The sequence below is a fragment of the Dendronephthya gigantea genome, unplaced genomic scaffold (genome assembly GCF_004324835.1).
Source record: "Dendronephthya gigantea isolate DGI-Jeju-01 unplaced genomic scaffold, DenGig_1.0 000023F, whole genome shotgun sequence".
Taxonomy (NCBI): Eukaryota; Metazoa; Cnidaria; class Anthozoa; order Malacalcyonacea; family Nephtheidae; genus Dendronephthya; species Dendronephthya gigantea.
Window position 1 is genome coordinate 1,312,428 of NW_021163033.1, and position 10,780 is coordinate 1,323,207.

Sequence of the window (10,780 nt, forward strand, 5' to 3'; positions counted from 1 at the left end):
TTCAATTTGTAATTGTGGCCCAAAAGTCGAACTCACAAATACATTTCATGATGCAAACTTCACTTGTTTGTAGATGCAGCTGTTCCAAGTTTTGAGAGCTCATCACGTTTATATATTACGTCCTCTGAGATGGAAAAATCTCCTTGATTCTAGAGTCGTAAAAAACCTGACGTATATGAGTCATCATTATTTAATTCGACCGAAATAACTGTCAAAGTTGAACAAATTGTCGCTGAAAAGCATATGGTATATCTCTCAATTATCATTGGACGTTTTCGTTTTATTGGCCTTTATTTGAAAGTTGCAAATTTGCGACACTTGCTGCTTTTTGCATATTGCATTTTGCAACAAATTGAATCGCCGCCGATTCGGTCGAAAGGCATCAAATCATTCAAATGAATTGGAAAGCCTTTATATATTGTTGGACTCAAGTGAGTGCATGAAAAGCGAGGAATTAAAGAGAGCTCTCGATTACGTTCGTTCGTATAGGCAAATGAACATGCAGACATCAAAGTGGGAAGAAGAGATAAGCAAATTCTGTGGTCTGCATTTATAATAGTAAAGCATTACATATATTTATGTATACATATATATACAAGATTTCAGCTGCCTCGATCATGAAGCCCGTTCAAGACGTTAATTACATGCAAATTGGGTATGTGAAGAACGAAAGATCCATCCTTCTTATACTGTGTGGGCGTTATATATCTTCTTCACTAAAGGCCCTGTTACACGGTGTAATTTCTCTTGCAACTTGCAATGCAATTCTACTTTTGAGAGATGTATATTTGGAAATAACGAATATTATTATTACACTTTATGCACCTTTCTTCCGCTAGACTCTTTTCTAATTTCATCTCTTAGAAGTAGATCGAATTGTATTGCAAGTTGCAAGAAAAATTGAACGTTGTAACAGGGCCTTAATTTAACGTATATAAACTAGACGGATTACTGCATAACACTATACAATCGATACATGCATGCATGAAGAATACTAGAGAAATATATTTGCTACAACTATACACTATACAGTATATACCATTATAGTATTCAACACTAGGTCCCGATTTGCGCTGTCAAAGTTTCTGTGTTCACAGTTGGAAACTTGCATTGGTAAATCCCAAGTTGCAAATGTTTTGCAGCGAGTATCACGATGAAGTAACTCAGTGTTAACCACAATTTTAGTTTCTTTTAATCATTTCTACCAAATATTTTGAAGCTTACTAGGAATTTTCGTTTGAAAATGCCAACAACAGTGATCACAGAGAATTTGACAGTCGGTGGCCTAAGATATACAACCATCGTACAGCTATTTCTATGAAGGTTGCATGTCTGTTACAATATTCAAAATGTACAATGTTCTTGCTAAAAGAATGGTGGGAATAATAATGTATATAGCTTTCATTAAGTTTAACATATCAATAGCCCCGTGAGAATATAAGGCAAAAACTCGCAATGCCAAATTAATGAGGTTATGCAAACAAGTAGCATTAATCACAAAGGTATTAAAGATATATTCTGACTATTGTCTCAGAAAGCTTGATCGAAACTGTGTATATATTGCTATAACCTGCCATATACTACATTCTTACGTAAAATACTCTTTGCTACAAAATATTCTGGATATTTCGATCGTGAGAGTAATACTATATCAATAACTAGTTGACCAGCATTTCATGACATTCGTGGATTTGAGATTCAACTGAAATCTGCTTCGCCGTAAGAAATGATAGGCACGTGGGAGGAACACAATGTCATTAGAAATTGTACAGAGAGATTGCCCACGTTTGTCACGGCAGTGAAGATGACGTGCTCGTTGCTACATGCGCACGTCAGTATACAGTGTTTCTGTGGCAATCACCTGGTAACCTCTGGTGACGACTAAGTTGTGATGCCTGAGAAAATGATCTTGCACATTTCTCACAAACGAAAGGTTTCTGTCCAGTGTGCGTCCTTATGTGATTATTCAACGTGGTTGAGCCCGCGAACGATCGTCCGCAGAAACCGCATTTAAAAGGCCTCTCGCTATTATGTGTTACCACGTGCGTGCGCAGTTCCGTCGGATGGGAAAAGGACTGGGAACAATGCCCACATTGATATGGCTTTTCTGGTAAACGTGGACACACGTGAATTTGCAGCAATGAACGCTGGGTAAAACTTTTGAAGCATTGACCACATCTCCAGACACCAGATTCCAAGCTACTCGTGTTTTCGCGCGGACTTGTGCGCCCGCTTGCCGCATCTTTTTTGTCAGCGGTATTCTTTTTAATCCCAGAAATTTTTGTAAGGTCTTCCTTACATTCATTTCTCGGTGATTTTTTGAGTAGGTTGTTACTTGGTGACGCCTTTCCAGGAAAACCTGTGTCGCAATGTAGGGGTTGCGTGGGGGGTACGTAGAACGATGGTGGATAGTTGGTGTCTTTGGTCGAGAGGTTCATATCATGGGGGTAAACTTGACCTATCGAGTGAATTTGTATTTTTGTCAACAAGCAAATCATGATGTTAAAACGAGTTTTTGAAGTTAGTTATTCGACTTCTTTACAAAACAACTAATAAGATCGAGCCAATATAAACACTATAAGCTTCGATATGCATAAAGAAAATACGGGATAGAAGTATAAATGTGCCCAGGTATCATAGTAGAAAATGTTTGCTTCGAATAAACAAAACTGAACTTTACTTCATATAAAAAATTTTGAGTTTGTCCACGACTATACCCCGTTTACCAGAAGGCATAGATCAAAATCACAGAACCGAGATCGACGCAATCAAGGACAACCTGTGGACATGTTGTGAGATTGAACGGACGTATTGTTTCTTTCCTATGTTCAAGTCTTACCTATTGAAACCGGGATCACATGGCGTAGACATATAGGTACCCCAAGAAACTTCTCGTATTGTTCATCGTACCAAACCAGTAGCTCCGTGCCGGGAGGTATTTCTTTGTAGGCACGATAGAAGATATTGTCGCCATATTGAAATAAGAAAAGATTTTGTTCGTGTTTATGGCGGGCACAACGGATGAATCGCATCCAGCTCGATGCATTTTCATCCCCCCCGTCCAAATACGAAGATATACGTCCGTCTTTGTACACCTGAAAGGTATTTGAACGCTGAAATGTCGCTGTCGAGTATTCACACATGCCATCTTCTAATGGAGAAGTTCTCGGCAAGTAAAGTAAAAACGTGGTCGGATGGTCAAAACAATGTCAACAGGGTAGAATTGACTTTGTATTTAGAAACAATATACGACAGTGAGTAAAATTTTTAGCGTTATCAATACTGAAATCACAAGAAAACGACTGGCATTTGCAATTGTTTATATAGAATATCACGCTATCACAGATCATCCAACGTGTTCGCGTCAAAATGATAAAATCCGTACATACCTCCCACATGTAAGACATGTCCATTCCTTCGTGGGTGTCCTCGGCCGACACTCGGATACCTTCGTACGGTCCTATCCAGGTGCCTATCGGAATGAACTGTCGCGCGCAGACTCCGTAAAAGTGGCCTGGAATTTGAGATTCGCAAAGTTGCACTTCCGGCGGAAATGATGAGACCGCATACGTCACGTGGGCATTCTCCTTTCCTTCAACTTCCTGCTTTTCATTGTTGACGAGTTTACACAACGACTGGAGGGGCCCGTGCATCGGGCAACGTTCGGAAGTCTTCTGTTGACAATCAACACAACCTAAAGGATGGAATTTATGCTCATTATTGTGGTCTTTTTCGTTTCCCTCGTGGGTAATCCCACAGCTGTCGGCAAATTTGTTAATTGGTTGGTTTTCACCCTGGGAAATCACCATCAGAACGGTATCCGACAAGAATATTCCTTTTGTGAGCTCTCGACCAGTGTTTCGCTTTAAATGTTTGTTCACAGTATGAAATTTTGTCGGTTCCAATTTATACAGCCGAAGCAAATCAACTAGAGACAATCACAGTACTGCTTTTATGTTAACAACGTACTACATTCAATACGTCTTAAGTTTATTGGATCCGACAAAATTTTACCATGTCAAAAAAGATCAAAACATAGAGAACTTGTTTCATTCTGGAAACTTTTTTGGGAAAGAAACTATACATGTATGTATGTTCAGCAATTCAGTAAAAAATCCATAAAATCCTTGTTTCGAAATGATTATACCAGGGGGAGTCAAGTATTTCCAGTGCCATCAGCCACCAGCCATGTTACTGTGAATTATGATAAAGTAACTCCTTCTCTTCGCGCAGGAACATCACTGGAAGACTGGAGAAAGGCTGATTGGGAGCTTTGAAAAGTGAACTCGTATGCGGTGGTTATTATCTTAATTGTGGCACAAAGCTGATCTTATCCTTTTTTATTTTATTGCTCAAGCGAGACATGATTATCATTCGAAGACAAGAAATGACGAAGTGAAAAGTTCTTAAAATTGTTTCCAGATAAATTTGGAGATTTCTATCAAAATCCGTTCAAACTTCAGAAAGAAACGTTGCGCTTTTTTACGCTCATGAGAGATCATTTAGACACAGCCTATAGCGAGTTATTTTAATGAAATAGAGTTGACGCGAGGACGACAACAGCCCTAATGCTGCACAACCACATTCAAAAAGGCCTGCAACGCTATAGGACCCGCGTTTATAACCCGCGTTTATGGGCGACGTCACCACTAATCAAATTCGCGTTCAATTGACGTCTGATGTGAACGATACATTTGCAAGCACTTTTAAAGCCCCGTTTACAGTACACTCGGATTATTGGTTCCGCACGGCAAATTTGATGCCTGTATAAAACAATTATTAGTGTTCAGGCTACCGATACAAAGGCCTACTACTAGACGCGTGTAAAAAGCTAGAAAGAGTCAAGTGCCGAGGACCTTTGGGCAGAATTTTGTATACCTCCGTTTGCGAAGTTTTCGTTTAAACAAGGTAGCTCCTTGTAACACTAGCGTAATACAGCGGAACTTGCCGTGTAGATAAGGTGGCTAGCCAACAGTGTTAATTAAAAGGAGTGTAATTACTTCCCTTAAATGTGAATAGTGACACAGAACTAACTAGCAAACGTAAAAGGAGAAAAACAATCCAGATAGTGAGAGGTTACTGAGACGTAATTCAATACGAAATGATAACGAAAAAATAAACAAAAATAACTCTTGCAAAACTCCAAGCCACTTATCGTCCCTAAAAGATAAAGATCGATTGTGCAATCCCGCATTGACACAGAACGGTTGCCCGATGAAGATTATCATTTCACTCCCGTTTAGTTGAGTTTCATCCGGCGTTCCGTATCTCGAATCTCATGCCTTCAATCATTGTGAAAAAAATGCGGTGTCGTCGTAAACATGAATTCGTGGGGAAAATTTGTAATTATAGTTTAAGAAGCTTGTCTTTTGTTTGAGAGGTTTTGGTAACCAGCGTTATCAGAAAAAACGTAAGACTCATCGAGTGAATAGCTAATCTCTGGATTGTATAAAGAGCACAGACGTTTTATATTAGAGGTCAGGCCGACAAATCATAGGTCACTCGGACGTACTTATTGACATTTTCACAGGCGTATTTTGACGAGGAAAATTGTCATTCGTGTGACGAATTCGTCGATTACGAAAGACTTCGTCGAACCTTGGATGGGGAATGGCCTTGTAAGGCAAACCTCCTAGCTTCTGAGACTCGTTTCAAAGAGGTTGTTCACATGAGCCTGCGGTTACCGAGATTTAACGAAGCGTAAAATGGTTTTGAAGTATTGAAATAAGTCTTTTTGAAAGAGAACAATCACATGCTATTGTGAGTATGATTACGCGACTACCAGAATCGTGTTGTTTACTCATTTCAATACCTCAAAGTCCATTTTACGCTCCGTTAGACGTTAGACCTCGGTAACCAGGCTAATATGAACAACCACTAACAATAGCAACATAGAACTGATTCAACACAACACAGATTAATGCATGTGCAGATTCTCGTGAGACGAACTAGTTTTGCTGCATAGGATTGCCATCACATAGTCGCAGGTGTTAAAATCATCAGAATCTTATCAAGACTGATGATACAATAAAATTCTCTAGACATTTTCAGATTCTCGCTACGATATCAAAAGTCAAAACGCCGACACGAGATGTATATACAAGTGCATTTTGAATTAGGGTGATCAAAAAATAGACGGCATGCAAGGGTGACGTACTTTTCTAGAAATTGTCGGTAATTGTCTCTCCTTCAGACTCGCAATTATGTAAAAAAAATAATTGACATTACACTTCATGTAATTTGTCTTATCGTAGACGTGTTGCATTATCGAGTTCTAGTGCACATGTCAGTCATGCGGTGTGTATTATCAAACAGCGCAGATTAAAATTCGCTGGCATCAAATCTGACATGGCCGCCAATAACAATGAACAATGAAAAGAAATTAAAGCAATAAATGTTGATAAGTGTGTCGTGTCTGGATAGCTGTTCCAAATTGTTCGAGCATGCGAGCGACACAGTTGGAGGTGTGTCTGTGCAGTCTTTTCGCCCATGGGGCAAAAGAATTTTTTTAAGACAAATAAGCAATCTATTCGAGAGACTAGAAATAACAATCTTTTGAGAAGGACAATTTTCGTTATCTATATGAAAAAAGTAGCGATGAAATAAGCGATTACGAAAAATAGAAAAAAATACATCGAAATCGAGTCAAAACGAAGCTGAGAGCGAAATGAATCATTTCCGTTAAATATATTGCTCGATTGTTTTACAATCTGATTCAATTACAATCATTCAGGCATCAGCGTTTTTGTAAAAGAATCGCGTAACGTAAACCAGCTGATGCATATTATAGCGATATTTCGACTTACATAATCCGTTATCTTCCTCCTTGTGGGCGCGCAAGTGGTTTGCTTTGCCAAAAAAATACTGTAAAATGTCGTCCATGGTAAACTTGTAGGCGCCAGCAGGTGACGTGGTTTTGCCGCCATTAGTGCACCAGTTATGATTTTGTTTCGACTCCAACTCGAAGGAAGTGCCAGATGAAGTCTCTTGGCCACCGATTATGCCCTGAAAATCGAGTCAAAATGTCGAGTCGAAATGTTGAGTCGAAATGCTGAAACGCGTTGTTCTGCTGAATTATGATAACGCCAAGCTACCCCTTGGGCGTAATTTGTCTCTGCCAAAAATTTAATGATAAACAGACGGTTTTTCGTCTCAAAATATGTTCGGCCTCAAAAGATAAAACAAATACAGAGAGCGAATTATGCTAGTGTGAACACTGCAAACTAATCTCGTTCGCTTTTCATTTGTTTTTGTTGTGCATATACCATAAAGCTGCCACACCGGATATATGTTGGGTATCTCTCTTCTCCGCAGAGCCAGAGGTTTCGAATGCAAATGCGCTAGATTTTTAAAGATGACCGCTAGCGCGTTTCTAATTTCAGCAGCAGCGGTCATCTTTAAAAATCTAGCGCATTTGCATTCGAAGTCTCTGCGGAGGAGAGAGTGTTGTGTATGGAAAAAGTTGTAGATATGGAAAAAATTGAAATATGAAATCGAAAATTGAAACGGAAAACTGGCCAGTAGCTATGTGTAGTTAGTATGTAATATATATTCGTTAAGTGTAGCTACAAGAGAGTCATAAAGGAACTTAATTAGAAGACTTGTTCGATAGTGCGATATTTTTGCGTGACGGAAGTTACTAAGTATACTGAAGTAGATATATTAGTTAATGTTAGGTCGGCGAAATGTTCGCTGGAGTAATGAATATATGATTCGGAAAAATATTTATAATGATGTTGTCTCATATTTTGTTTCGAAATGGAGAGAACTGTGTATATCAATACCAGCTGTTAGCAAGGAAAAACGTTTTCAAACAGCCGGAAGGCTAAACGGCCCCGTGTTAATGAAAGTGCAAACATACATGTGGCTCTGAATTATTATCGCACATCGTCTATCTAATTTTGAGAAATATCAAAAAAATCAATCTTATCTTTCTCAGACATAACTTTCCATCGTTTTTAGCGAATTTTTTCAAAATATAACATATGTTTACACAGGTTGCAGCTAGGATACGGCAAAGTTTAACGGTGAATAGGCAATAAAATATCGGTCGACTCGGTAAGCTAATGCAATGGTAATCTGGTATTCATGTTAAAGACGAATATAGCACAGGAAATTGGGAGTGACAATCTAGCGAAGCGGCTTTTTTGATCGCATAAAAATCTAAAAAAGCGAAATCGAAATTTAACGTGTCGAAAGGTATGGCATGGCGCTGAGCACTTTAGGGAAAGAAAAACACGGCTGTTTAAGTATCAATGTATCAATATTCAGTACTTGCGCAACAGAGTAACGTTATTGAATATCTTCGATCCTCAGGAAGGCAGATTCGTTTTGGGATGTTTTGTTTTGTAAAACAAGCAAACACGGAGAGATCTGATGGTCAACAATGCCGTCAGTCTAAATGTGGACACAATGCATTTACATTATCATTAGACTCAGACATATCCGCATCTTCGGATCATTTGCCCAAAGCAATAAGACTCGATTTGCCGGGATAATCAACAATCGCATAATATTTAGAGATATATTCCTGCCAAAGCGATGGGAACGGAAATGCGACTCCCTTGTCACAAATGTCGGCGTGTTTTTAAATTACAATACCCATATAACAGTGACCAGATTGAGACAGTCTTGTGAGATGTATAGATCACAAATCATCCGACCTCAAATTTTCGACCTGTAGTTTTTAAATGAGTGAAGCTTAGAAGACCAGCTTCATAGAAGAGCTACGATCCTTAAACTTTGCCATCGTCTAAAGCTTTCATATTTCGCATTTCTTTTAGTTTTTACAAAGAAATCGTGAAATTGACCGAGTAGAGTTGATTTGGTAGAGACAACTCTTTTAATGTCTCAATTATATTGTACACAGCACGAAGTACAAAATATATTTATATATGTTTATATAATTTGCAACGATTTCAAATAAATATAATATTATACGTTATGAAAATAAGCACATTTTAACAGCGAGGTTTAATTTAAAAACTATTTCCGCTAGGATTATGGGCTTATATGGCACATAAGCGAGGAAAGCCAAACAGATCGTATCGATTTTTAGTTTTTCACATGGCGCTTTTGAACACAAAATAAGTCGGAAGATATTCAACTAGGGCGATTCCAAAGCGAACTCGTTACTGTGTCACTTATTACCACATTATAGTCTGAGACCAAGCCTTACCTTTCAAGTGATCAGACGTGAATTATTATTTAATCCCTAATGTGCGCCTTATCTTTACCTCGTTCTTAAACATTGGGCTCTTAAGTTTACAAGAATTACTTCAAGTGACCGAGTTTCAAATTGAGGAAAGATTATGAAAGATTCGATTCGTTTACTGTTGGGATAGAAAGTATTGAATGATGTGTATTCAATTGCATGAACAATACAAAACTTGATAGGAAACAGTCAACATACCTTCACCGAAAAATCCGTGTCTCTTTTTTTACCCGTCTCGGACGAACTCGCGGTCCGCGTTAAAACAGCGGAGTGCCGCATTATATGTTAATGAGATTCGATACAACTTCGTGCGCAATTGTCGAAGCGTGCGTCGCGGCTGTGATATTGAGCTCACCTGTCTTGCGCGTGAAGGCCGCCAGCTTTTTGTTAATGTTGTTTTAAATTTATCAGCCGTTTTTCTGAGCTGTCATTTACTGTGAAATGACGTCATTTTAATAGCGACCGGGAGCCTTCCTGTCGTGTTATCAAGAACAGATGCTCTCAAATTCCTGTCTGACCGAAGATTCACATGGATGCGTCCTGATGAAAATCATGGCGTTTGCCGACATCATATACATTGATGTGCTATAAATGGAAGCGTTAATCGGCTATCTTTCGGAAATTACCGTCCGTGCTTGTAGTCTGCATTGCCGCCCGTGCGCATAAACAATAGTTATTTGTGTGTCACAATTTGTGTTTTTAATATTTGTAGCTGTATGAGCACTAGTTGGCAAATATCCTCAGAGTTGCAAAAAGAGTTCAACCTTCCTCCGGTAGGATTTCAAGTTTTGAAAACCTTCCTCAAAATGACGTTATATGTCACTGAGTCAAGTGGCAACCAGCATAAAGAAATATTTAGTTTTTTGCTACATGCATGTGATCAATTAGAGTGTTCAACTTTGAACCTTCCTCGCAAACCTCATTTAAAGCAAACCTTCCTCCGGGTGGTACCCGCGTACCGCAGCTTGTTTACAATTCTGAATATCCTTGTAACTTTACATATAGGACCAGGGGCCGGTTGTATGAAAGCCGGATAGCGCTATCCACCGGATAGTGATTTATTCAACCGTTCTAAAAATGCTCGAAGAGCGATAAAATTTCATTTTTGGAACCAGCAATTATTAAAGAGGATACTCGATTTAGGAATACTAAGATTTAATCAAAGTTAAGCAAACAACGGGCGATTTTAATAATGGAAATTTTACACAGAACGAGCATTCGACCATTAAAACAGCGTGGTTATCCATGTCAAAATATTTGACATCATAACCAAAGCATAGTTATATTGTTTAATGTTTGTATATGAGCGCCAACCATAATGGAAACTTTACAGAGAACGAGCATTTGACCATTAAAACAGCGTGGTTATCCATGTCAAAATATTTGACATCATAACCAAAGCATAGTTATATTGTTTAATGTTTGTATATGAGCACGAAACATGCCTGCAACTTTACACAGAACGAGCATTTGACCATTAAAACAGCGTGGTTATCCATGTCAAAATATTTGACATCATAACCAAAGCATGGTTATATTGTTTAATGTTTGTATATGAGCACAAAA

General features: G+C 38.6%; 1 protein-coding gene across 1 annotated transcript; it reads right to left on the minus strand.

Annotated features, from left to right (window-relative positions):
- Positions 1-616: 616 nt before the first annotated feature.
- On the minus strand, positions 617-9,595 carry LOC114522520 (putative histone-lysine N-methyltransferase PRDM6). Its single transcript, XM_028543225.1, has 5 exons — positions 9,413-9,595; positions 6,807-7,005; positions 3,390-3,694; positions 2,840-3,095; positions 617-2,458 (listed from the first exon to the last, which is right to left on the minus strand). Exons 1-5 carry the CDS (start codon positions 9,491-9,493, stop codon positions 1,833-1,835), a joined length of 1,467 nt encoding a protein of 488 aa, XP_028399026.1. The 5' UTR covers positions 9,494-9,595; the 3' UTR covers positions 617-1,832.
- Positions 9,596-10,780: the final 1,185 nt, after the last annotated feature.

Coding starts and splice junctions, on each gene's coding strand:
- LOC114522520 (XM_028543225.1), bottom strand. CDS start 9,493: ATGCGGCACTCCGCTGTTTTAACGCGGACCGCGAGTTCGTCCGAGACG. Junction 3,096..3,389: donor ACATGTCTTACATGTGGGAG/GTATGTACGGAT, acceptor AATACCTTTCAG/GTGTACAAAGACGGACGTAT. Junction 2,459..2,839: donor TGTGATCCCGGTTTCAATAG/GTAAGACTTGAA, acceptor TTCACTCGATAG/GTCAAGTTTACCCCCATGAT.